General features: G+C 43.8%; 1 protein-coding gene and 2 long non-coding RNA genes across 4 annotated transcripts in view; 1 reads left to right on the forward strand and 2 right to left on the reverse strand.

The window, feature by feature from the left end:
- The first annotated feature begins 871 nt into the window (after positions 1-871).
- Positions 872-27,495, forward strand: part of LOC147190835 (uncharacterized) — a 90,323-nt gene continuing 63,699 nt past the window's right edge. The window contains exons 1-2 of one of the 2 annotated variants that reach the window (XR_015103809.1): positions 872-946; positions 6,002-6,154. This is a non-coding gene — a long non-coding RNA (uncharacterized LOC147190835). Of the gene's footprint in view, positions 947-4,443; positions 4,459-6,001; positions 6,155-27,495 lie in introns of those variants that run through there. The other variant, XR_015103810.1, reaches the window with a different exon arrangement.
- LOC147190836 (uncharacterized) lies at positions 10,477-11,582 on the reverse strand. The gene is made up of 3 exons (XR_015103837.1): positions 11,370-11,582; positions 10,849-10,898; positions 10,477-10,776 (listed from the first exon to the last, which is right to left on the reverse strand). It is a non-coding gene; the product is annotated as an uncharacterized LOC147190836 (long non-coding RNA).
- On the reverse strand, positions 23,010-26,456 carry edn1 (endothelin 1). Its single transcript, XM_086137651.1, has 5 exons — positions 26,206-26,456; positions 25,953-26,094; positions 25,237-25,395; positions 24,928-25,005; positions 23,010-24,019 (listed from the first exon to the last, which is right to left on the reverse strand). The coding sequence occupies exons 1-5, from the start codon at positions 26,264-26,266 to the stop codon at positions 23,893-23,895; spliced, it is 567 nt and encodes a 188-aa protein (XP_085993777.1). The 5' UTR covers positions 26,267-26,456; the 3' UTR covers positions 23,010-23,892.

Genomic DNA, 27,495 nt, shown 5'->3' on the forward strand with positions numbered 1-27,495 from the left:
GATCGTGCACATTTACAAGTCACGCCATCTGTAGAAATTGGCTCTCAATTTAAAAATTATGTTTGAGTTTTTAAGGCATATTCATTATTCTTGAGAAGGGGGGGGGGGCCGTCGTCCATTTTTAGTAGTTCACTGTTATTTTATATTGTTTCACATCTCAATTGATTGAATCTGTTGAATAACATTTTGAAAATGAATGAAGAAACTATGTGAATAAAATGATGAATTACTTCATAATTATCTTTGTTTCGATCTTGTTTTTATCTTTGTCAGTACCAATGCTTTAAACTGGCAATTTAAAACCAATGAAAGAAAAAAAATTATAGCTGCCCACTCCCACCCGCTCAGTGACTCAAAAGAAATTTGGGGACCACCACTCTTGTCTCGATGAAGTACTTCCGCGTTCCACAACTACATTTTAAAATGTATTTTTGTATAGTAATGTTTTCTACGTTAATGACGTCACAGTGACGTTTTTAAAAGTGAGATTAATCCGGGTTAATCCCCATTGAAGGCGCAACAGGTGCAACATGGCACATCACTTGTTTCTGAGCAAGTAAAACTTCCCCCATGCAAGGCTCGTTTGTTTCGGCATTCCTGCAGCAATACGTCCCTCTTGTGGAAAGTGAAATGATTGATTTATTTGTGAGCGGACAGTTCAAGTACTCCCCAGTAGAGGGCGGTCAATGCACGTCAAAAAGATCATGGGGGGGGGGGGTTGCTGTGCTGTAAATTGTTTTTGGGGTCCTTTTTGATTCTATATAACCTGCATCAGAAACATTTTGCATTTTTAAGATGCATGAAACATGACTGGTGTGGCCTGTATGCTATTTTCAGTTGACCGAATTGGCTTTTTTTCCCCCTCCATAGGCACTACTGTCACAGTTCATATCCAGATGAGGTGCCGACATGACATTCTAAAAATGCATCGATGCTCAATGACATCGTAAGTCTCTCTTTCGTTTACACCACAAAACTGATGAGACAAAATCATTGTCGCACTTGAATGTTGGTATGTTCTAAGCTATAAACACATTTCGATTATTCCTCCAGTAATATTTCTACATTTAGTACAAAGGTACATATCATGTTATTGACAGTGATAATGTGATGATCAATGCAGAGTTCTAATACACTCCAATTTTTACAGTGAGTGAGATTGTCAACATGCACAAAAATCTCAACAGATCAGTTAGTGACATCCTATAAAACAGCTGCTCTTGACATGGACGACGATTTTGCGTTTTGATCGTCAGTATCAATTTAACAATATGTTGATTGTTGTCTTTTGGTAGCTGGAAAATGCAAACTATTAGAAACCCAGATGCCGCGTTCCATATTGAAAATCGTTGTCCCTCTTGAATCTCATTACATTGTCCAGATGTACCTAATGTAGTGTCAGCCCCACCGTTCCGTCTTTGACTTGAGGGTGGGGATGGAGGAGGGGGTGGGTGCAGGTCAGGGTCAAACCTGTTAACCCCTCCATTGAGGAACATATCATCAGGGGGCTGGGGGCGGGGTGGGGTTCTCTACACCTTTAGTCACACAAACACGCATCCTGATCCCACAGGCAGAATGGAGCTGTCAACACATAGCAAACATTTGATCCGGCAAGGGGATCAGCCCGCTGATCCTCACCCCCATTAGCTCAATGTGTTTCAGCCCCTCGCTTGCATTTTCCTGTCTGGTACTCGGAATAGACACAAGGCGCCCGGTGGCAATTTGGAGACGTGATTTATACCCATTAAAGATGCCATACAAACAACTTCTGCTTCCACAAACGGATGCTAGTACGAAAGCACAACATTCGTAGTTTATAGGGTGTGATAGGATTTATAGGCCTGGAGAGAGAAGCCTTTCAGCTTCTGCTTGTCGACTGGGGGCCAACTTATTTGTTGTTAAAACGCCGCCCATGGTGTTAACCCATGACCCCGCTGCTTCCTAACCCTTCGGGAGGACAGCTCCGTCCACGCGTCAGGGAGAAGGCCTGTCACAGAGGAAACATCCAAGACACTGGCAGGGCTGCTGGGACCGGGCGGGGTGGCGGGGCAGACAATTAGTGGCCTAATGATCAAACAGACGGGCTGAGTCAAGAATGTCAGCCCACCGGATGCATCAAGTGTTTGGAGGAAAAGTGTGAATGGAGCCACAGACTAAAGAGACAAGGGCAGATGTCTGTGTGTGTGTGTGTGTGTGTGTGTGTGTGTGTTTGTGTTTGTGTGTGTGTGCGCGCGCAGCGAGGATGTTTCTGTTTCATCTATCGTAATTATAGCCGCAGAAAATGTGTTTCTGCGGTTCAGAGGATAGAAAGAAAACCCTTTGCTGAGTCAACAGTTTTCAACAAGCAACTGAGAAGTGATGAACCAAAATGACACAACATGATACCAGATGCAATATTTTATGCAGTTTGGATACCAGGCACTCTGGATTTTTTTTTCTTTTTTGCAATCAATGCTAATACCCTAGCAAGAAGATTCCAAATGAAATATAAAGCCGCGAAACATCAATGCTAGCTGTAAAAATACGTATGACAGATGGAAACCGTTTGCAGAGAAGCGAAACTTTGTTGCTGCTTTGGACTGAAATTCATTTTGCTGAATGCTTTATTTGTCTTTTTTATCATCTTATTTGGCCACAGTGAGGTTGTTGAGGTGCCAATGTGCTGTTCACCCGAAGTTCCAAAGTCCTTCAAGGCTGGGCCACGCTTTATTCTTAAAACGGGCAGCTGAGCCGTGTCGTTCATCGATGAGGGACACAACTACATCTATGTTATTTAAATTCTGATCAATTCACAAATGTTTCAGGATCGGAGAATGGGGAGTGAACCCCCGTATAGTGGCAGTTTGTCATTACTGAAGTCACCTGTGTGAGGTTCCCCCCCCCCCCCCCCCCCCTCAATTCCCAACTGGCCTCCTTGCTGTAAAACTCACCTATTTGCTGTTTTGTGCATCGTCTTGGTACTAAGGAACTGTTGAAGTGAGTTGAGGAGCTTTATTTAAACCAAAGAAGCCCTTTGTTGCCATCTTGTGGCCTCTGTAGGCAATTACAGTCCAGCATAATCCTCTTTTTGAGGGTGTCAATGACTATACAATAAATCGTAACCAATTTTAGACTATTACAACAAATATTAGAGGACTTTTGCCGATGTAAGTAATGCGAACATGACCTCATGCTGGTGTCTGTGGACAAAATGTGCTGATGAGTGTTCTTTTTTTTTCCCCCCATTTTTGGCATTTTCATGCCGTCAGGGGGGAATGTGGAAGTGGGGTGAGCACAAACAGCCGTCGCAAGCATAGCATCGAACAGGGGCACATTATCTTCAAAGCCAGTCGCTTCCAGCATGATATGACTCAGGCCATAGACGGGGAGGTTAAAAAAAAAAAAAAGACGTCGAGCATTCCTGAGCCCATTCCACAAAGTACAATAACTTCCTAGAATTCTTCGACCCTCGACAGCGGAGCCAGGGCACATCCTGTTGTCCACGCAGCACTTCCTGCGAATGCGGCTTGCTCAGTCTTCCTGGTCGCCATGGTCACCTGAACGCACCGCAACGTGCCGTGCGCCCAAACCGGTAATGCTGGCATGAGCGCCGAGACTTGGCAGGAGACCCAAAGAGAGATTATGGGGACACAAATTAGCTCATGTTTGTGTTTTTAGTGCAAAAACATCCCGCGCTAGCTGGAACGTACTGCTTTGCAGTCTAACGTCTTGTCACGCGTTTAGTCACATCCTGTTGTCTTCGAAAAGGAGAGAACTTTGGTCATTTTTTTTGTTTTTTTAACGTGCAAAGTGTGCTTCCTGACTTGGGTTTTAGTTGTTTGTCGCCAGCTTCCGTGGAATAATCCGGGCTTCCACTCTGCATTGTGAAAGCAGGTCGTCTTTTGTGCCAAATCTGAAGCGGAGCACTGGAGGCTACAAAGCGGGACAAATACAGAACTGAAGGAAAATCTGTTTCATGAAGTGTTGAGCAGGTTGTAGCATGTGCCCAAAGTGATGGAGGATTTGATTCATTTGCCAAGTTGTATGTTTTTGTTTGGTTGCTAGTAAGCAGAATGATGCAAAGATATTGAATATGATTTCCAGGAGAGATTGTTGAGCACAAAGTATAAGGGCCAGCCGAAAAAGAAAAACAAAATGCAATAAAATAATGAGATATACATTTGGGGTTTCACTCATTCCCGCACTACCCCAATACATTTTTCCCCCCTCAGAAGTCACATGGTCAAACAATTTGCATCATGGAGATCCTCTGCAGGCCAAGAGAAGAACAAAAATTATTTGGCAGGAAATCATGTTCCCCCGCAACTCCGATGAGGGCATGCGCTCCAGAAAATGGATGAACGGATGCACACCGAGGAGGGATGTTACAAAAGCTAATGGGACACGGATCAGCAACCCCTTAGAATTGACCAAGATGGACAAAAGAGAGAGTGCCTGGTGACATCACGCATCAGAAAGGTGATACTGCCTCACCCCCCCGTTGTGGTTCTCTCATTTGCCAAAAGTCGGAAACATGAAGGCTGGCAGGAATGTTCAGACCCTTATTTGGGGATGTGGCACCGTTCACCCAGGTGGGACATGAAAAGAATGAATAATTGACTCAATGCCGTTGCATCTCTGACCAAACATTCCTCGGAGGTGACTCAGCATTCCAAGATGTGCGGGTGTTTGTGACTGTCGGGTTTCTATATGACGAATCCCCTATTTGTGTCATTCCTGTTAGATTTCACAGCCGTCGGATATCAGATGGCACACCGGATGCCGATTACGATCCGTGTAGCCCCTATGCGACCGACCCCCAAACAAATGACAACAGCTTTTGACAGAGCTGCAACAGAAATGTCCTTCCATCCGTTTCCCAGACTGATTTTTTTCTCAGCCGGGTCGCGCGGGAGCCGAAGCTTCACTTCAATGCAAAAAGCAAAATGACGCGATTGAGAATAAACTGCTCGGGAATCAAATTTCATGGTACAGTGAAACTCCTACATGGGCGAAAATACCCCCTAGTGTGAAAAAATCTTCATGCATTAACACCATTCCCACTTTCTTGACCCCATACAACGAAAACCCCCCTGTTGTATTATACGAAATCTTTTTCTCTGCTCTTGCCTCACAATTCACTGCAACGAAGTCTAATCCAACAGCGACCTCTACTGCATGTACACATACGTTTGTGTGTTTGTGTTACATCTGAGATCAAATTTGCTGCAGTGAAAACCCCCCTGTTGTGAAAAATTTCTTGCTGCAAACATGATTTCGTTGTAGAGGAGTTTCACTGTACCAATATTTAGAACTTAGGTTATCAATGTGGGTCAGTACTTTGATCGTGTTCAGGCCAGCTGTGAAGGCCTTGCAAGCTCAGGCCGCCCTCCCACTGAGCTCTCAGATGTGTCGCGGCATGTTGGAACTGATGCCGCGTGTTTTTGTATTTTATTTATTTTTCTCTCTCAAATATCGTACGCCGCGCTATCGCGATCAACAGAACTCTCCTAAGGTTGTCTCGCTTCTCTCTTCGAGACTCTTCAAACGTCACTTAAATATGCTGTGATCTCTCAAGTTGCCTTCCGCTGCGGGGCACCTCGTACGGGAACGCCGCTTCATGTCAGCCGGCCGTCAGTGCGCCTTCAATCGCTCGGTTAGCCGTGCGAACGCATAAGATGTCACGGTGGCGGGAGCTGTCCCGTCGAAACATCTGCCGCTCGATGTAATTATTCCGTATTACTGAGTGCGCGCGACGCGGGGAACGCAGCCGTCCAATCAGATTCCCCACCCCACGCCCCCAGAGGTGTTTAATGAGGAATGCACATGTATTAATCCGGGCTTCTTATCCGTGTTGTTTATAACGTCACCCTCGCATGCTTGCAGGTGCACGTCTTGAGGTGAGACTTGCGGTCAGGCAAAACATTTTGCAACAAGCAGACGGGCCGGGAGAGCCTACAAGGTTGATTTATCCGAATTTCGACTTGAATATAATTCACACTGTGAATTTATTTCTCTGCAGGGCCTCGAGGTGCGTTTCGCAGACCGAGATGCTGAATGGCAAAAGCTCGGCATGACAGCGTCACATCCCAAACTGCGTGTCATGTCGTCCGACAAAGAAGGGAAAAAAACAGAGTGGAGCTGGTCGGAAGATGCAGATGCTGCAAAGGAGCAGGTAAGGCACGTTGCCTTGGTTGCCTGCCATGTTTACACAGACAAAATATAGATATTTTTTCCCAAATGACTTCTGAAATTGCCCTTCTTTTGAGAAGGGAACTTATCCAAAACAACTCAGCTACACCTGTACACTATTACGAGAACAATCACACTATTTTCAACTCGATACGCAAACTGAGTTCTTGTGTTGGCGATAATGCAGTGAATTTCCAACCGCCGCGTCGTGCGAGGTCATCAGAAGTGCCGCGCGAAACGATCCAATTTCGCGTCATTGTGCTCTTGGTCTTCAACAAAACGGTCCCGGAGTTCACTCGAAAGAAGTACAGGTGTGAGGAGGGAGTTGTACGCTTTCCATTGAACCCGACGGAGGAAGTGAGAAGAGTAGGAACAGGAAGTGAACTTCTGCTGTTTAACAACACCTTGGCGAGCGTGTTTTGGTTGTCCGTGGCAACTGTTTTTCAGCGCGCCTCTGCCGAGTCGCTTCACCACAAGCGTCAAACCCGACAAATATCTGTCCTCCGGTCGTAAGAATCTGTTGCTCTTCCGAAACGCTTTGATTGGAGACTCCTCCATAAAAGGAGACGGCGTGGCTGCTTGAAATTCAACCCTACCAACGGGAAAATACTTAAGATGGGGTTGTTTGCTTTGGAAGGATTTTCTGAGTCAGCGTGCTGCTTATACAGCGTTTGCATTTTTTCTTTTTCTTTTTCTTTTACATTCCGTGTTATTTTCGATCCGGAGACAGTTATACTTCCACGGAACAGGTTTGTTGTTGTGATTGCAGGGGAACTCCTTACAAGTCCTCGGGGCAACAAAGTTCAAATGACACGGCGGAGTGATTTTGATGAGGCTTAAGCATTTAAAAAGCTGTTTGCGCCGTGGGCTCGGGGTTGTCATGTGAGCGTTCTTTACAATACGGACTACCGCGCCTGTACTGAAGTCATTTCTTGATTTTAAAACGACAACACGGTCGCCGAATGCCATTTTGTTGGGATAAAGCATTTGGAATCTCCTTTTTTTTTTTTTTTGGAATGAGATGCGTTCAACATTAATGATTTGGTCTTAAAGGTTTGGCTTGCGCTGAAATAAAGGCAAATAAAGCACGAAGGAATATGGAAGACGTTGATTCATCCACCTTAGTTACAGTACGTAACTTCCGCTACTGTACGCTTTGACTTGCGATCTTTTAACTCATTCAGTGCCAACCAATTCTGGACCAAGTCTGAAAAGACGTTTAAAAACGTCTTTGGGAGTGAATGAGTTAAGCGCGCGCGATGGCACCTTCACAAAATTCGAGCCGGGCATCAGTCCGTCGTGAATCCGATCACAACGGTAACGCAAAGTCATCTGCGGCTTTCTCACTTCAACTTTGCACGGCGCACCGAAATAATATGGACGTCATGAATAAAAATATCGAAAACATCAACCAATATTCTGTCTTCCCCTTGCAACGATTCGAAAGAAGCAGTTAGCGAAACAATCCGTGTAAAGATTCATTTTGCTTTTTCCACAATCGCGCGGAGGCGCGCGGCGCCGTTAGACTGCGCCGGCACATACCAGCGTGCCTGATATATTGATATTACATGTGGGACAAGAGTTGTGTGTGGGGGGGGGGGAATTGAAGACTGTATTGAAGACTGAATTTTCCTTTACCTTCATGGGGCCTTTTCTCACGTGTGCGTGCGTGTGAGAGGGCGTTCACGGCAATAAAGGATTTAAACATGAGACGGCATTCCAAGAGCTGTTGTCATATGTTTTTTTCCGTGACATCAAAGCCGTGCGAAGCTTTTGGATGAAATATCACTGTCAGTTAGTGAGAGCGATGGGCGTGTTGTGGAGCTAAAGAGGTGAGCGTCTTCGGCCGGGCGGGCTCACCGACCTGACTTGAGTGATTTCATGTGAAGGGCCACCATTTTGACACACACTTCCGAAATAAGTTTGCTGTTAATCGTGTCATGACATGACGGTTTTATGGCATGCGCAAGACGTGTGGGCGCAAAAGGCGACATAACAAAATGCTACTTCCATGGCAATTACAGTACATGAAATATGATCCTGATTGGCAGTCCTGGAACAGAATGTTGTTGAGGTTAGAGGCTCGTTTGGATATTATTAGGTTTATTCATTCCCACTCCTTTTTTTATGAGGTGACTTGCGACCTTTTGCTTCCACATTGAGACGAGTTCTTATCTGCTTTGCTGCAGGGGCCGCTACGCGGTTCCTGTTTTTGCGGTCCCTCTGTGCTCGGGCTCATATGTGCGCCCGCGCCGGCTGCCACCTCACTCCAGTTCGGATTGTATAAGCGCCGATGGCAAAAAAAAAAGAAAAAAAAAAAGCTTGTTTGTTATTACAATGCCTTTACACGGCGGCTTGAGCGTGTGTTGTTTTGACTCGGAGAACAATCAGCTGTTGCAATAATGCAGTCTGCCTCCCTCCCGCTTGGCTCAACTGCCCCCCCACAGTTTATTTATCGCTAAGATTCCTGAAAAAATGGCAGGTTCACATTCTGGTTGGCATTCTTCGATTCACGGAGGACGCAATACCTTCCACAACGCCAATCTTGTATTGACATCATGGTGGTGGAAGCAAATCATCAATGTATACCTTTTTTTTTTTTTTTGCAATTATATTTAAAGTTATTGAGCGGCAAAAATGTCATTCTCAAACAAAAGGCGTCATCAAGGAAAATCTATATCTATATATATATATATCACGGCTATTTATTTTCGAGTCCAAGTTTTGGTTTTGCTGTACCAAAGGACCAAATTGGAGTTTTACGACAAAGATGAAAACAGGAGCGCACACCAGTTTTCGAATATATGAAAGAGTTGGACTATCATCCAGTACTTTTTTTATTTTATTTTTTTAATGCTGTGCTTTTTAAAGGACGAACGCTTCCATTCCCTTTTCAGCACCACTCGCTGTTTGGAAAGTTTTGGAGTGAACAACAGGAAAGCAATGCTTGCATGTTATTGGAATTTGGCGAAGTTGCTCATGAAAACAAGATAAGACACAAAAGCTGTGAGCATCTAATCTAAAATGGAAAGCGACTTCATGATTACCCGGGAATTCTCGGCTCCTTTCGACTTTCCGTTCGTCTTACCGAAAGAACGAGGGAAGGAGTTTGGTGGGGGGGGGGGGGGGAGAGGGGAGTCTCTTGTTTCAAAAATGGGCAAAACAGGAAAGCATCCCGGTGTTTTGGTTCGCGGGCGCTACAAGTGTTTGGAATTTTGAGGGGATGAATTCACGTGTTGATGCTCACGTCTGCGCTCAGGTCGGAGCATGCAGCGCACAAACGTTTCCTCGCGCGTCGCGTTCAATCGCACCCAAACGCGCGTGGAGAGAATGTCTGGCATGCCTTGATAAGCGGAGACGCGAAGCCCGAGAGCCCCCCCGTGGATGTTATGAGGAGCCGAGGCGGAATAGACTAAATAGCTGGCCACGCTTGCTTCACTGACCTTGTTTCAATCTGGACTCGCGTTCTGAAAGAACATGTTGATGCCTGGCTCTTCTTGAGTTTGCCTTCGAGGGTCGAAAAAGCATCATGACCTCCTTTCAAGTTGAAAGACTTGGCACGTCGGCGAGTGTATCACTTATGTTTGGGGAATTAAGTGAGATTTTTGGAATTCGCAAAGAGGCACTTCTTGGAAATACCTGGATGCCTACAAACAGATATTTTAAAAGATGGACAAAGTCTGGGAATGTGTACTGATGTCGTTTGTTTCTCTTGAGGAATACAGCTTCCCCGTGCCGATATGGGATTTGATTAATTTCCATACATTTGTGGTATAATATATATTAGTGCTGTCATGCAATTGAAATATCATCTTTCTATGAAGCTTGTAACAGATTTTTACTTATTATATAAGATCAACAAATACAAAGTGTGTGTGTGTGTAGCTACCTAGCTAGCTAGGTAGAGATATAGCTAGCTAGCCATCCAGCTAGCTAGCTATATCTCAGTTTTTCAGTGGCCTCAGAGGCACAAAAGTAAAAGGGAAGTCAATGGCAAAACATGAAGAATAATGACATGACAGGGCAAGGCAGTGTTATGTTTTCCTTTTGTTCCTTTTGAACCCAAACTTTTCTCTGATTACACTTTGTTGGCATACAGACGTTGTCAGTCGGGTCCAAAGGCGCTGACCTTTAACCTGTGGAGAAGTACTTCCAGGTGATGCCTCTCTGGTCTCGCCCGGAGACCAAGACGGGACGTCCTGCGGTATTGATCCTAAACAAGCGATGACCCGGCGGCTCAGAAATGTCTCACGCATGAGCTCCCTCAACATGGCCGCTCAGTCACCCGGGGGCTAACCCGTTGCCCGTGTGTGTTTTTTCACGCCAGGTTGACGAAAGCACGTTTGAAATAATTGCGTACTTCACATCTTGTGTTGCCATGCTGAAAAGTATGTTTATTTTTATCCTGCAATCTTGCTGCTTTCGGTGTGAGTGTCTTTTTGATATGAGGCGGGTTTCACAGCTAAACCACAGAATTCCACGAAATTACTTCACCTTGTTGTTATATATTTCCTCTGGGATTTATCAAGGTTTCACTTTTCCGTGTGCAGCAATCTCTCATGCTCTTCTTTCATTTTTATTTTTTTTTCACCATAACACGAAATCCTGCAATGGACAGACTGCAGTGTCAGTTTCTGAAGTTAATCGGCGCACCCATCGCAGTGCAGCTCTGTTTACCTTTTGGATATGCTGTCACTTAGGTGTCTCTGGAATTTTGCCCAGCATAGCTGCCAAAAAAGAAAAAAGTATGCAAATTAACTTTCACAGACTTCGACACCTTGAGAAATGGTTGCTTAGGTTCACATTTGATGGGTGAGCAAGCACTTAGGAGACCTGACTTTTTATATACAAGTCATTAAAAATGTCATTTTCCCAGCGGGCAACCAGTTCTGGGTGTGCCCCGCCTACTGCCCGAAGACCACTGGGATAGGCTCCAACATGCCCGCGACCCTCGTGAGGATAAAGCGGTTCAAATAATGGATGGATAATATGACTTCTTTTAATCCCCACGTGGCTGCCCCAAAGCTTTCAGCCACCACCATCAAAAAGATGCCACTGTGTCGCATCAGCGAAACTGCACAGAAACCATTGGACCGTAGTCCAGTCCTTAGGAATGTTGGCGTGTGAGCACAGCAAACATTAATCCGAGAAGTTGACTGTTTTACAATTCTTCGCAGGTGCCCTACGAGCATACTTACCGCACGAATAATCTTCCCAAAGGAGACTATGGCGGCCCAGATAGCACGCAAGTCTTCGTTATGTCATTTCTCGTCCGCGAAAACTTGCAGTCGGCAACGCGGTAACTTGTGCCAGCTGAACTATCCAATTGACGGAGATGGGCGCACAGTTCCACCCCGACCCGGAATAGTGGGAGGTCTGTCCCCTGCGCAGACGAGTGAACTGGAATACGACAGTATGAGGAGGGGAATTCTGTTGACTTGTTTGCTGCTGAATGAATGATGCCAGGTGTGCCTCCTTGCGCTGGACAGACCCCACAAGCTGCACGGGGCGTCCACTTCCATCCTGTTTACTCCTTCAGTTCTGTCCTCACATTCAACCTGTTTCTGTGACAGAAAAGGCATTACCGGGCAACATTCCTGCGCTCTATTGTGCGCTTTTTTTTTTTGTATGTGTGAGAAAAGCAAAACACAGAGCAGACATTGACAATTTTTTTTTTTCCGGGTTCCTTAAAAAAGTGATACTGATCTTCCCTGTGTACAGAACCAGTTGCAACATGATTTCGCTTCGCCTCTGCTTGGTGTTTCATGTTGATATTTGTCATTTTACGTAAGCCCGGCGAGAAAATGCAAATCCCACACAGGAGGGCCCGCAGCCGAAATCCACACTCTTCACTGCGAGGCAGAGCTGGCAAACTGTTTTTTTTTTCTTTTCCTTCCCTTGTGCAGCCACCTTATCTTCAAGGATCCTGAAATACCCGTATCCCAGTCCACATAGTTCACATCTACTGTATTGTAGTTTAAAAAAAAAAAAGTTAGATATCCACACATATAGACAAACAACTACTCCGACTTGGAGACAATTTAGAGTCTTCTTTAATGTGCATATTTTTGGACTGTGAGAAGAAGCATTGGTAGGACATGCAAACGCCACACAGGAAGGCCAGAATTCATATTCAAATGCAGAACCTCAGAAGCCATTTCTCTACACACGCGCTTATCCAGCCACGAAAACGATTAAACACGTCGCAACACAATTTTCGGCGCCGCCTCTGAGCGCGTCATAAAGTAGTCGCCCCGCAGACGATCAATCAAGACAGACAGCAGAGGAGACGGGCGTAGAATACGCCGTTGCGCAAACAAGCCTGCGAGAGGCAAAAAAATCACACACATGCACATATGCTCGCAATGTTCGTCGAGTACCAGGTGTCAAAGAAACGTCAACGTTATGTTGTGATTATCAACCGCGGCCCTTTGGATCAAAAGTTATGAGCCTTTTGATACACTGACATAAGACCAAAAAAAAAACAAAAAAAAAAACGTAATTATGACGCTGATGTGACTGCGGTTGTCTGCTTGCGGGAAAACAACGGTACCCCCGACTAGATGAAAACAGTATTTAAAAAAAAAAAGCAAAAAATACAAACAAAAAATAGCAACAACAACAAAAAAAAATGCTAGAAACAAATCCATTCCTTATTTTCTGTTCTTAATTTGTCTTTTATCTTAATTATTTTTCTTTTAACCTTCCTACGACAAAAAAAGAGAGCTTTGCGCATTGCCAGTTTGTTCGCTTTGATGGAGACAGCATTCATATGATATATTTTTCAAAATAGTTTGAAACAATTTCAGTTCCTTTCCATTTTGCGCGCAATAAAACGCATGCGCACATCTTCTCGGCTCATTTCGCGTCATCTGACTGTACCCGCACTGAGCTTCAGGATTACCACAGTAAAAAGTTGTCTGTCGACGCTTGCGGCACCGCACTAATGGAGCAGTTCAAGAGTGTTTTGAGGTGTGTGTGTGTGCGTGTGTTTGTTTGTATGTGCGCAGTCCCCATGGCTTTGGGATTAGTTGTTTCCTCATATTTGAGCTGAATGGATGACCTCATTGTCAGAGACGATGCAGTGCACAGCATTGCCCCCCCCCCCCCCCCCCCCCTGAAATTACCCGACATAAGGAGGTATTTCATAGTCCGTCTTAGAACGCGTATGAGTACTTCACGTGTTGCTTCGGAAGCGTCTTTGATGGAATTAATCAGACTACCGGTGGGGGGGGGGGGTGGGGGGGGGGCTGAACCCTATGACCTTTGTGTGAGTCTTTGATGTAAGAACGTGTTGCCCCTGGGGCGGGATTTGCGATGGACAATTAAGAGCGGTCGGGCACCTTCTGCCAACTGAAGTTTGACACCGACATGTCGATGTCAAACGAGAGCGGGAGACACCGGGGCGCTAACGCAGACATCAGGCCCAGATGAAGAATGTGGATTAGAGCGTTAGAAAACGCAAGATAGCAGATGCCCAGATCAAAATCGTAAATTCCGAGTCTTCCAGCACGTGCTCGCCGGGGGGAACCGCGTGTGATACGCAACATGGTGGCACTCTCACTGTTCTGGAGAAACATGAGAATAACACTTAGCCATTGTGTTTTTGTCAGACCAAAGTTCGATGAGCTGTATCACAAAACGAAAAATGCAGACAGGTGAGCATTTGTGTGCCTAAATGCCCATTCTCCTCGTTTATACGCTCCCCCTAACTTGGGATACCAGGGGCCCCCTATGCCGCCCCCCCCCCCCCATCCCTCATGCTGCACGGCACTGGATCTGAGCCCGCATACCGGTAAAAAGCGTTACAGGGAGACACTCTTCTTCTTGTTTCAGTGACCAACAAAAATCTGGTGAAAAGAAATTCCATCAATTCTCTTCTGATGTTCACAATCACCTCAGTCACATGAAGACGACGGCATTCCAGCAACTCTTTTAGTTCTGAAAATAAGTTTCCCTCACACAGTGTACGGTCACCTCATGTCTTGTTAAGAATAACAAACAAGCTGCCAAGATAAATCACACCGCGTTTTTTTCTTTTTTTTTTTTTTAAACCCGCTCCAGTTTTAAAGGCTGCCATTCAGTCAGGTCGCCGTCCGCCTCACGGCACAAGTTCCTCAGGAAGATAAAAGGGTCAACGAGACGAGGGACGCGCGGAAAGTGATGTGTCCTTTGACCCTCGCGCGCATGCACACACACACGTAGCCCCCCCCCCACACCCCCCACCCCAAAATCAGTGGCTGTGGCAAATGAGCACAAGGCGGATATTTACATTGATTTGCTGGGATGTCTGCAAGACAGCAAAGTGCACGTTGGTGTTTTTCTAAGCAGATAAAAGACCCTGACGTGATCCCCCGGAAAAATGTAAGGACATAACACCAGCAATCAGGAGCAATGGGCAGGATGCGCTGAGCTAAATAAATAGGAGCGACACTTTGATAAATGTGTCACGGGGCCAGGCACCCCCCTTTATTTTCTTGCAACCCTTTTCCATGCTTAAAGAACGTCGAAAGTAAACCTAACAAACTAAAGTCCACGTTGGATCGTAATACACTTGGGATATGTCACACAATGACTTTGATGGCCTTTGCTTGAAACGCTACAAATTCAACATTATCAGATCTCAAATATATGAAACGGAATCTGCAAAAGTCAGTCAAGTAAATGCAAGCTGAAAGCGTACTCTGAGCAGCGAGCATAGCAGTCAAACAAGTTACCTTCCATGAATGCGAATGACGGGCTGTGGATGTTAGGCGGAGGCAAAAATTGCATAAGCGCTCTTTGGAAATGCATACGATAATGGCCGTGAGTCTGCAGTGGTTTCAAGTAACTGCAACAACAACAACATAACATGACTGTTTTTTTTTAAATTCCTCAATGTAAGGTAGTATGTTCAAATATAGCTGGTAAATTCAACAGAGACAACCTCATCCTGACCAGATTTTTACCTTTACATGAAATTTGGAGGAGACTCATAACATAAACAGTCATTGGAATTTTGGGTTTTATTTGTCAAGGATAGTTAGTCCAAGTTCATGATTCTTTACTTTACATTATATATATATATATATTTTTTTTTACTGGGGGTTTATGTATGTGTTTGGGCTCACACATGGGCATGAACGATAAGGTTAGAATGCAATTTCGGCAAACGGAGATCTTCTTGCAGTTCTTTCTAAACGTAATTTGCACATATCGATTTCCCGCATGGGCTCCAGCGATGTAAACCATTGCGCCTCTCCTGTGTTGAGTTTAAAGGAAATGGGAGAAATCGCTTTCATTAGTCGGGAGGCAAGTTGGTTGTGTTCACGCCCACAGCGGCGCAAACGCCTGTTTCTACTCACACGTGTCTGCTAAAATACACAAATTCCCCCCATGCGTAGACTGAAACTGCGCTTAGTGCTCGACTTAACACGCCACTTTAGGAAGTCAGTTATTTTAGAAGCAAATTGAGATCATGTAGAAAATACCGTTGAATAAATCCACATGCTTTGTTAACTCACTGACGAAGTCCAGTTGGTTATAAAGGAAAAAAAAAACATTCGTGCGCAACCTCGAGAGCTCACTGTTAGACTGCTTAACTTCTTATAATATTCTCTTTTCAGCCAGCAGGATTTATCAATGGTGAAATGTTTACTATGAAAATGCGAAGTTTTTTTTCTCTCCGCAGATTACAGTATGTGATGATTTGTGTTTCCTAGAACCATAGAAACATTTTACTATTATGGAACATGCTGCTCAGTGTTTACAAACTGACGAGTAACAACAGTCTCATTTCATATCTCCGCCAAAGGGAATGATGTCGTTAAGAGCTAGTGCACGTAAAATATTTAATTTTCAAAATTACACCCAAACAAGCATGATGCTTATGTTTTTTTTTTTTTTGTAAATTCGAGACGACAACATAATGATAGCTTCTTCCAACTCCAATGTCAGCAGCCAGCTTTATGTCAAAGAGTTTGGCGTACTGGAGTGTTGGGGTCACACCTGCGAAGCGCTACTGTAACATCTGTGAGCTTGCAGGTGGTACAGTAGAAGCTTCTGCGTGATGCAGCTGTCAGATGCTGAGCTCAGCGTGCGTAGAGGATTGATGCCCACGTCACAGACTATGACAGATAACACCCGCAAAGGCCACCCTGCGACTTTTGGCATTTTCACTTGTTTAAAAAAAACCCCCCGCATCTGCTGACCTCGTGTGAACTTTCCCACTGGTTTGCTGCCATAATTTTCAGCGGTGTGCAAACTTTGGATAAATGGAGGTGTTTCAATTTGGTCTAAAGATAGGATAAGCAGTTTAGATAATGGATTGGATGAACTGAAAGTCATCAGTGGCTAAATGGCGTCCTGTGTAGCGCTTATGCTATAGCCTGATTGTTTTCTGTAAAACTGACATGTGAAAGAAAATGGAATGAAACTTATTTATTGGTTGAAACACCAAAATGTGCAACCAAACCACATAATCTGGCCTACAAAGGTTTGCTTACGTAAGATCTGAAACTCCCTAAATGGACAAACCTAGCATAAAAAAATAAATAGCATAGCATGTGCATGAGCTCCAACGTGAACTAATTTGTGCAACTCCAAGTTGCCATGTTTGTCAATATGAGCACTTTTTTAGATCAATAAGAGGGTTTTTGAAACTCGCGTGACGTAGTCAGATAATTGTAAAACATTTACATACTTAAATTACATATTTGTTGTCCAAACGATTTAGTGATGTAGCATCTCTCCTGATTGTGAGACCTTATATATAAAACCATTAAAAACAACAAATCAAAACCGTCGGCGACACCGCGGGAAATAAAAGATGTTATTACGAAGCAAAAATTCCCCCCGAAAAACAATTATAAGAATGTAAAAATAACTCCAATTTATTTTAATTGCACACAGCACGAAACCAATGTTGCATAACCGCCCAACTGTTATACTGTAAGAAATTGTCTTGCCACTTACTGTAAAACTAGTCGTCCATAGTTCACTATGGGCGACTCCTGTTTGGGTTAGACGTGTGTGACAGTGTGCTTATTGTCAGCTGAATCACTGGCTGTTGACAGAGTTGGACTTTTGTTTAGGGAAAGAAAAAAAAAAAAGAGTATGCTGCAGGTGCTCACAATCTTGTTTTGTTTGCCGGAGATAGCGGGCAAGCAGCGAGCGAGAGGCTACAGGGCGAAGCGACATTAGTTAGCGCGGTGGCAGAGATGCAACAATCACCGTCTCCAGCACAGCAAAATAGCTGAGTGATCGGATAAGATGGACTGATAACATAATGTGTAAACTTCTGTGTTCCGTGTGTGTGTGTGTGTGTCGAGGTGTGTGTGTGTCTGTGTTTCTGGTGATCTGGAAGTCGGTAGCCATTGCTTGTTGTGACACGCCACCTTGCAAGGTTTCTTGTGGGGTAACTTTCACCCTTGAGACACGCAAGTAAACGCTTTGAAACAAGTATGCGTTCACCGACTGCTCCAAATTTGCGTTTCAAAGTCAGAATGTAAAAATCTCCGTTTGAATTGAAGAGGCGTGGCCACTTTAGAGTGCCTTGTTGTTCGCCGCGAGTGTCAGCATGTCACAGAAAGGAAGGCGCTAAAGTGAGTTGGCAACATGGTTAAAAAAGGTGTATTATGGCTTGGGGCGGGTAACACAAGGACAAGGTTTTAAAGTCGGGGCAAGTGGTAATGTTCACCTTCGCTAAGACACACATGTGCCTGGTACCTTGATCTGGATTTTAAAAAGAAATTGCGTGGCTGGAGAAACTGTGCCGGATATAGCATGCGAGGGCCTTGTGTCACTTCTTCCATTAGTTATACCAAAGATTTGAATTGTAATTGACTTGCATTAAAGCCACTGAACTGAAAATTATTTAAAAGGACTTATTTGTAACGAATGAGTGTCACGTTTGTTCCGTGAAAGATATTCTGTCGATTCGTCTTCCATTGTAATTGTAACTCCAGAAAATGTGACAGTCCTCTTTTTTTTTTTTGTCTTCTCACCACACATAGAGGTGAATACTTAATGAGGCGACGGGACCACAGACGACAGTCGTCACTGTTCACATTTTCCACACGCTAATCAGCCTTGCGTGGGGGCGTGCGGGGGCCTCTGTGGCGACAGACGCCGGTCGATGGGAAATGGCACTGAATGGAAATATGTGTGGAATGTGTTGCAAAAAGACCACAAAAAATATAAATAAAAGAGCTAACGTTCCATCAACAGACCAAATGACAAATGACTATTGCCGCAATCTTATCAAGCGATGCAACTGGAAGCAGCGCTTTTGATGTGTCATTTACAATCTCATTTGTCAAGGTCCACGTTGACTTTTGACATCCGTTCGGATTATCCAGGAAGTGAAAGAAACACTTTTGCGTCTGGAGCCTTTTATTAGTGAAGAAAACCATATTCCGTAACTTGTCCCTGCATGCTGTGGCGTAGTGTCGGCTGGTGACGCCTGGATCAAATATTTCTGCCCTCCACCCAGCGGGCCTCAAGTGCTCCCTTGGTATTAAAGATCCTTGCCTGCATCCATGTGGTACCAGTCCGCACTTAACTTAATTTCCTCTCTCTTCTTTATGGGTGCTGAAGGGCTCTCTTCCCATTGTTATAAGAAATTATATCAATCCAAATGGTGAGAATAGCAAAGCATGCCAAGTTCCAGACCAAATCATCAACAATTGTGGTGGCATTTCGTAAACAATGACAGACTTGAGCCACAGAGGACCACGATTGCGTAGGAAAAGATTCGACACAATGAGTCCAACTCAAGTTTATCATTTGGCAGCCTTCCCATCAAAACAACACTTAGCCTACACACACACACACACACACCCACGATGCCTGGCTGCAGTGTGAGGATGAGTTGGCATCAGATGCGTTGCGGTGAACCATTACTGTGTGAGCCCATATGATTTATATCAGTGGTTTTTCAACCAGTTCAACCTAAAAAAAAAAAAAAAAAAAGTATAAACATCATGGCCAATAATAAAATAAAGTAGCATAGTAGACCCAAGTGTTCATCAAAAAATTAGGTCATGCTTTTACTCCTAAAATGTACATTTAACTTTATTGCAAGCCATTGTAACATTATGCAGCGTTTAGGCATCAAATAAAGGTTCACCTGAAATTTGGGTACTAATTGAATAATGATTCAATAAAAATGTATTGCTCATTAAATTCAAATAATAACTGCACCTGGATAAATGTTTCAAAAAAAAATGGTTCCTAAAAATGTAAGGCAAATGTATTCTTCATCTTTTTTTCGCGACATTTTCTGTGATTAGGAAATCCATTTAGTAATGCTTGTTATACAGTATGTGGCTCACTAATGCCTCTTGTGGAGAGCATTAGAATGACAAGCAAGTGTCACTTATCCAGGTGCTTCGGAAACATCGTCCCTTTTAACGCCATGCTGGTATGAAATATCATTTTCCATGGTGCTTTACATACACACACACACACACACACACACGCACACGCACACACACACCTGTGGTGTCCGTCAACATTTACCTTGTGCGTCCTTCACGAGGGATTTGCATCGTGTCTCGAACGAGGCCGTGTACATAAAAGAGAAGGACAGGAAAAAACGTCTCATTCTTGCAACGTAAACAAACGTCGTTGACAAAAGAGAGCCGAGCAAAAAGCATTTGAAAAGGCTCCCTGATACATAACGGTGCGTGCCACTCGAAAACAGCGCCGCCATTCATTTCGTCCCGACAACCCAAAAGCTTTGGACGCTTGTCTTAATATTTAGTCTGATAGTGTGAGAATACGCTCGATTTATGAGGTGCGAAAGCCCAAGCGGCTATTTCCCGTCACACGACTTTATTTTTGCAATGACATATTCCCAAACAATGTTCACATTTTTTAAATAACCCGACGGCAAAGGCAATAGCTGGAATACCAGGACGCTGCATAACGTACGTTTCTGATCCCCTTGAACTGAATTCAGAAATATTTGGCTCAACCAATCAGCCTATTAAGACACATATTATTATCGGCATCAGTGAATGGACGAACGTAAATGTAATTAAGTACTTTGTGCAACAGACAGTGGTTTTGAAAAGTCTACACACCCCAGTTCAAAAGGCATGATAGATAATTTCTCAATTTATTCCACCACTACTCTGACCTGTAATCCTTTACAACTCATTTATTTAAAAAAATAAAAATCTTACCCCCCATGTGTTCAAAATTCACGATTCATCGCATTGGAAACTCGTGTGAACAAAGTTCAGATGTTCTAGTGGGCTTTTCCTGACATCAGGATTTTTAGCAGAACAAATAACACAGTAACGCTAACTCTTTGACAAACAGTAGGTCACTTTCAGAGTGTATTGCATTGGTCACATACTAATGAATCCATAAAGCGCACAAAAAAAAAAAGCTGCCAACTCTACTGTCTAACTCCATTTGGAACAATTGGCACTGAATAACCGTCCTTGTAAACGCTGTCAGTGTACAACAAGGATGCATTCCGTTACGGAAGCTCTCTTGCAAATTTCACTAAAAATCAAACTATTCCTAAAGATGATGATTGAATGCAAATCGTTCCGAGGACAATGACACGGCTACAAAGCTGAGGAGTTTTGGGTTCCATAAAACTAAAAAGAAAGTTCACATTTCTCGATTAAGGGGGAGGGGGATGGAACAGCTTCATGTCCTCGCCAAATGTATAAACATGTTATGTAATGCCCCTCGAATGTTCACATGTAGGCCCTGTGGAGAATGTTTGTTGATCATTTCTGGCATCTGAACTCAATTTGGAGGGGAAAAAAAAAACTTGAACGCTGAACCACTTTTGTGAAATGAAGTGTACAATTCCAAGCATTCCCTACATTCCCTCGCCGTTCAGATGAGCAACAGGTGAAAGCCCCCCTCGCTCTTTTAAATAAAGCCGAGCTGCGCAAAGATGTGAAGCGTCGCATGTTCACGTCCGTCAGCGCGTCAAGTGTGCGAGGGGATATTCCTGTCATGTTTAGAATGCTGTCACGCACGATAGGTAGGGAGACACTTGGTTGGCACGCAGAATTACGAGCAGGCGCGGGTCCTGAGAGGTACCCATGCGCACATTCCCATCATTGGTTTGGAGAAGTGTGTCATTGGTCATAGCTCAACCTCAAGTCCACCGCAGTGCCTTTTAGGGTCAACCTGAAATTGACCCCAAAAGCTCAATATCGCTCCCTTTTTGCGAGCGGGCCGGCATGCGAGCGTGTCGAATGGAAAATTGGGTGTGTTGAGGTAGCCCAGGCCCCACGCGTCAGACATCGAGGCCCATCAGCCCCGCCCCGACGTTCCCTTTCTATTGTTGGTGACTGAGCTGCAGAATTCCTGCCGAGCGGTAGAGATTCCTCGCTGCGGAATGGGCTATTATGCTAGCTCGCACGCTATTCAATAGACTAATGACTTGTGTCAAAAGCTAGCGTCCCAGGGGAGTTACTTGCATTGAAGGGAATAGTTCAGAGGGAGACTGCCATTGTGTTGTGTCGCCGGGCCGGGCGTGCGTGTTAACCTCTTCGGAGTGCAAGTATATTATGCGAGGAGGGATGGCGGCGCCGCAAGCGCTCTCGTAGAACTGAAAGCTTTATTAGGACGAAACTGACTCATGAAGTAAAGGCCCTTTCATTGTGTTTAAAATGGAATGATGAAAATGTCAACCTGATAACCTTGGAAGTCACTTACTTTATTTGATTCCCGCAAAGTCAAATTGCACAGACCGTATTGCAGTTTCATGGTATAACAACTCAAGTGATTTTTTTTTTCCTTATATAACTTCTTGTCCGGATTGCCTCACTGTCAGACATGTCTACTGCTGTTTTGCAAACAAGAACTGGGTTGATCTGGATACTTTGGCATTTGTGAAGTGAATGTTTTTGGCCTCTCCACACAGGAGCATTTACCGCATTTATCGCTAGCCGCCTCAGGCAAACCAAGTCTAATTAGAATACATCTGCCACGAGGGCCTGAAAAGTTGAAAAGTTTTCCACCAATTTGCACCGGGGTTGCTGTCGGCTGCCAATTCAAACAATTTAGCAATGAGTGATGGGAGGGATTGGAGTCGCACCGCCCTTTGAAGTGAACCCAAGAACAACTTGTATGACATCCACCGCGCTGCACGTAAATACGAGCGAATCTGGAGGACGGACGCAACACCTGGTGTAGTCACGACTGCCAAAATATTTACAGCGGTAGAAAATAATTCAGGTCCATTTTTTTTGGACATCTTTTGCTACATTTTATCAGTGGTGGCAGATGACGACAATTAAAAAAAAAAAGACGTAAACAGAGAGTGGTTGTAAATTTTTGACACGGAGCAACTTGAACCAGGGCATTCATGATGCAACAGATTAAGAGAAGCAAGATATTCCCCATACATGGCCCGATGAAATAATTTTTTGACGTTGTCGACACAAAGGATGAATTGCGGTGACGGCATTGTGTCTTGTGCTATCCTACAAATCACAAACTTGCGGCGCTGAAAAAAAAAAAAAATCGTAATCTGAACCAACACGAGGTAAATGTCAAATTCCCAGGCTGAATTTGGGGCGTTTGTTCATAGCTTTACATTGTTTTGTGTTTTTTGTTATTGTAAAGTGTCCTTGGGTGTCTTGAAAGGCGCTTATAAATAAAATCTATTATTATTATTTAATGGCATTTGGTTAAATGTTATTCTAATACATAACATGAATACAATACCAAAAAAAAAAAAAGTGGCCTTTTCGAGTGCCACTACAAATACATACATATATATTATTATATTAAATTTAATACAAAATTGAACGTGTTGCACAGGAGCATTCTTTTGAGCTGTGGGACTGTATTGATAAAACAAACACCAGTTGACTCCATTTTAAATAAACATGTTCAGATTTATTCAAATATTTTGCCAGAAATTTGGCATGCTGATGTTGAAACATTTCATAGAAATGACACACCTATCGTATCACCAATGTGGTTGTCGAATAAAGTCAAAATATGCAAATAAATATGACAATATATAAGACCGAACACATTAAGGAACAAAATACTTTTTTTCAGGGAGAACCATTATATGATAATTCCCATGAGCTGGAGAACTGCATAACCGGACACACTGAATTTTTTTGTTTTTTTGTTGAATTTATTTACTTTTATTTTGGCAAGTGGCTACACAAATAAATTCATCTGGGTATGGAAACATTTTTTTCAGTAGATGTATAGTCTACATAATTTTTTTTTTATCTGGATCCGGATGATTTTTTTTCATGCAGCCACAAAATAAAATTCAGGAAATTCAACAAAAACTTTTTTTTTTTGTCTCAGTGTAGAGTCTTGACATAAACAGGAAGTGGTTCAGCTAAACTGGCTTGTTCATGACTTGGCATCCAAGTTTTTGGGAATTATAATAATCCATAGATGGCAGTGTGTGTTTGATGTTTAAAAAAAATATTTATATATATATTGAAATGATTCTTAAAGTTCTATTTGGAGTGCATACAGGTGATGATGTAGTTTGACTTAAAAAAAAAGTTCTTGTCTTCAGCTTATCTTTTGCGATCTCGGCTCCTTGTCTCTATGTCCCCGCTCTGCTTGGGATGCAATCAAGATGTAGGCGCTCACGTCGCCAACGTTAAGGTGGTCGTCGGCCTTGAAAGGGCTCCACATCGCGTCCCTGAGGTACTCCGCGCTATGGTGAAGGTTACGAAAGCTTTTCGGCTTCCTCTTGTGGCTTGAAAGTAGAACGGGTCATCTTTAGGCGGTCGTTCGCTCAGCCTGCCGCGTTCTCGCCCGGTGGCTCCTCGTCCACGTCTTCAGAAGCTGCTGCGTTTTGTTCGCGGCTCTGAGCCAAGGAGGCGTCACCCTTCTTTGAATGTTCATCCTGCAAACAAAGACGGAGACAGCAATTAGGCATTTGAGACATGAAGTCTTCTTTCAAGTTCTGGGAATTGTTATGTATACGGGAGGAGAGCTGAGCTGGTTAGTCACGCACTTCCTAAAGTACCAAATGTCAAAAATACAACGGGTAAATGGAAGAATCATTATTGGCCCATTGTGAGCAGACGGTTGAAAGCAAGAAGTGACAAATCGGACACAAACAGTCATCATGTTTATGAAACCTAAAAGCATAATTGCCACAGTCGTTTTGAATGCGCTGTCACAAAATAAGTAACAAACAACAATCCGCTCACTGAAAATTATATTTGTGTGTGGGGGGGGTGGGGGTGGGCTCTTAAGTTTTGCTGGGGAAATGATCACAGTTGACTTAATTGATCAGAAAATGATTCACCTCTGACAAATAATGCGTCTTTGTTCCTCGATATCTATGCCAGCAACTTATACTGACCGAACAAATAAATGATTTTCTGTTCGATGGCGGAACGTGTGCAATCGACATCGGTGTCCACTTTGCGGGACAATTTTGTTTGGCTGTGTGCTGTGAGATTTTCCAAATTTCAATCAAGTTGCATTTGGCTCGCTCATGAAAGGTTGGGAATGGCCGGCAATGACATTTTCTTGTTTGCCACAAACATTCAAAACAGACTTCGGAAATTATGCTAATAGGCTAATCCTGATGTGAATCTCTCTTATAAGTAACGGTGGGATGTAATAAAGGATGAATTTAGTGACTGAACTCGATTTTTCAGCCATGCGTACTTTGTATTTCATATTTGTGAAAATAGGCTTGATGACGAGGCAATTTTAAAAAAGTGCGATTGGCAGTAGAAATGTTTACATCAGTACATTAAGTAATGGGGTCCCCGTTTTTTATTTTTTTCTTGTGCTTACCTCTTCATCATGCTGCTGTCAGTCGCCAGTTCAGGGCTCTCAGCAGAGTGGATCTCAGTCTTTGCTGATGTCTCATCCCTGCAAGACATAATGACTTAAAATTATATCCCCTATATAAGAGCATTTAAGCAACCATGCACTCAAACACGCCGCGACATGAACAAAAGGGATTTTTTTTTTCCCCATGAATTTACTCCATGCTTACAGTAAATAAGACATTCTTGACAGGGTTCTGAATATACGTTAATGATCCTGGATCTGGGAACGTGTGATGCTCAAAAGCTGTGATATCGGACCCACGTAACCCACCTGAGGTTGGTGTTGTCCAGCCTCTGGCAGAAGTGAGCGCAGGTGAGGTCTCCCCGATGCAGGCACTGGCACCTGGAGCCACTGCTCTCGGTTGCCGGGGCGACCTGGACCGAACGTCTCTTCCTGGGGGCATTGCCCAAGCCATAAGAGACTATGCGCCTGGAAGGACAATGGAAAGTTTTGATCAAACTATAAACACAGGACAGTCATCACCTTGACTCCCTGTATCCGTATTGTAAAGAAATTTGGATAATGTTATAAACAGCTGCTTGCATGGTAATACGCAAAAATTTAATCGAGGCAACTGGATGGGCGTTTTGTGGAAGACATTTCACTTTTAATCCAAAAGTTTTCTTTCGGATTTAGAACTGAAGAAGTCATGAGGATTAAAGAGGCGAAATGTATTCAACAAGCAAAAGTCCAGTTGTCTTCATTAAACGTTTGTATAACCATGACCTGGATGACTGAGAATCTACATTGACATATATGACTTTTCTCAGCATTTTGCAACTGAATGCTCTAAATGGCAATACTTGTGCAGGTTGGAATTTGGAAATGAAACTAAAAATGTTCATTTTTACTCAGTTTATATTCCAATACCAATGGCAAAATCTGAGAAACTAAACTCAGACCCCCCCCCCCCCCAATCTACTATATTATTATCGTCGATACAAAACATTTTAATTGGGTCTTTTAGCCTCAGAGGAGACACTTACTCAGGAGTGTTGACCCATATGATGTCCAAATGGCAGAAATAGACGCACTCCTTGTCCATGAAAGTCGCGCACGAGCAGCGCTTCTTGCGCACATGGCGCGTTTGGCTGACGGTGGGTGACGCTTCAGCGGGCGCAGAGAACGCTGAAATGACAAATAAACACAACATTGAAACACGTATTTTTTTTTTACACCACTCTATCGCAATCTAGCCGGAATTTCAAAATAAACGTGACTTCGGGGTGTTTTCCTTACCTGTGCTTAAAATCCAGGAGTGCAAAACAGACAACACGGAAAGTAAAATGTAAATATCCATTCCACCGGTTGAAAGACGTTTAAAAAATAGGAATAATCCAAGAGTAAGAAAAGTTAGGAAACAAATATTAACGAGTGCCCGTCCTCTGCATCTAAGTGTCAGCGAGCGCCCTGAGAGGTGAGCAGTTTGTGTTGTTGCTCGTGAATGTGGCCTCACATGTTCACTCTCGGCTTTATACAAGCACTTCGGCTCCCTCCTCTTCTTCTTCTTCCTCCTCCTCCTCCTTCCTCCGTACAGTTGTGTCCTTTGGCTTCCACCCAGACAAATGTTGTCTGTGAGCTGATAAAGAAGGTTGGGGGGGGGGGGGGGGGGGGGGGGGACGACTGCGACTTGACATTCCTGCGAGACACCTCCACGCGTCGCTTACACTCATTTGCCACAAGGTGGCAGTAAAACGCCTCCACTCACTCGCTCACGAACTGGACCCCTTGACGAAATTGAGTCAATTCAACCAAATACCTTTTACGGCGTATATGTACTGCAGGTACCTCATGGGTCTTTTAAGTGTATCCCCCCCACGACGACCCCCCCCCCCCCCCAAGAAAGAATGTTGTGTGAGTGTCTTGCGTGCTGTAAATATAGTTGTGGTAATCACATCTGTGACGAGCTATTGACTCATCAGAGTAGCAGCAAATCTAACAAATGACCTCACTGGCGATTGTGCAACAAGAAGGCAGAAATAGAAGAGAGGGGTCATGAAATTTCCCAACCCTCACATGGAGAAAATATTTAAATGTAGGCGGTTTGAGTGGAAAATTGACCTTGCTGTGTACTATTCATCTGCATACGCTCAAAGTGGGAAAGTATCTTGACAGGGTGAAGATTTGGGAGCCCTAATCAGAGGTCGCCGCTCACTTTCCACTGGGTGGTGGAACAGTTTATGGCACATGGCAGAAGGCGCTGCTCTGTCATACAAAAGTATTGGAACCGTGAGGCCTATTCTATTATTTTTAGATTCATCTGACACGGTAGCACATAGACGCCAAAACGTGAGTGGACATAAAATCTAACGTACTCGTACTGGAACCAGCGCAGCCAAAAGACAGGCTAAGACTGTTTGGAATAAATTGAGACAATGTTACGGAATAAATCAGAGACTTTGGGTTGGAAATAGAGGTGAGTGTTTCTGACGGTAGTTGAGGTAGTTGGACATCACCTTCTCAATATGCAATTTGAAGCTTGAGCACAACCAGGTATTGACCTCTAGATGTCTCTGTTCGCTTTCCCTG

The sequence above is a fragment of the Hippocampus guttulatus genome, chromosome 18, assembly GCF_054856545.1.
Source record: "Hippocampus guttulatus isolate MCC_2025c chromosome 18, RoL_Hgut_1.0, whole genome shotgun sequence".
Lineage (NCBI taxonomy): Eukaryota > Metazoa > Chordata > Actinopteri > Syngnathiformes > Syngnathidae > Hippocampus > Hippocampus guttulatus.

Excerpts from the sequence above, each read along its gene's own strand:
- edn1 (XM_086137651.1), bottom strand. The coding sequence starts at position 26,266 with ATGGATATTTACATTTTACTTTCCGTGTTGTCTGTTTTGCACTCCTGG. Across the intron at positions 26,095-26,205 it reads CTCCTGGATTTTAAGCACAG|CGTTCTCTGCGCCCGCTGAA; the intron begins GTAAGGAAAACA and ends TTGTCATTTCAG. Across the intron at positions 25,006-25,236 it reads CTGGACAACACCAACCTCAG|GGATGAGACATCAGCAAAGA; the intron begins GTGGGTTACGTG and ends TATGTCTTGCAG.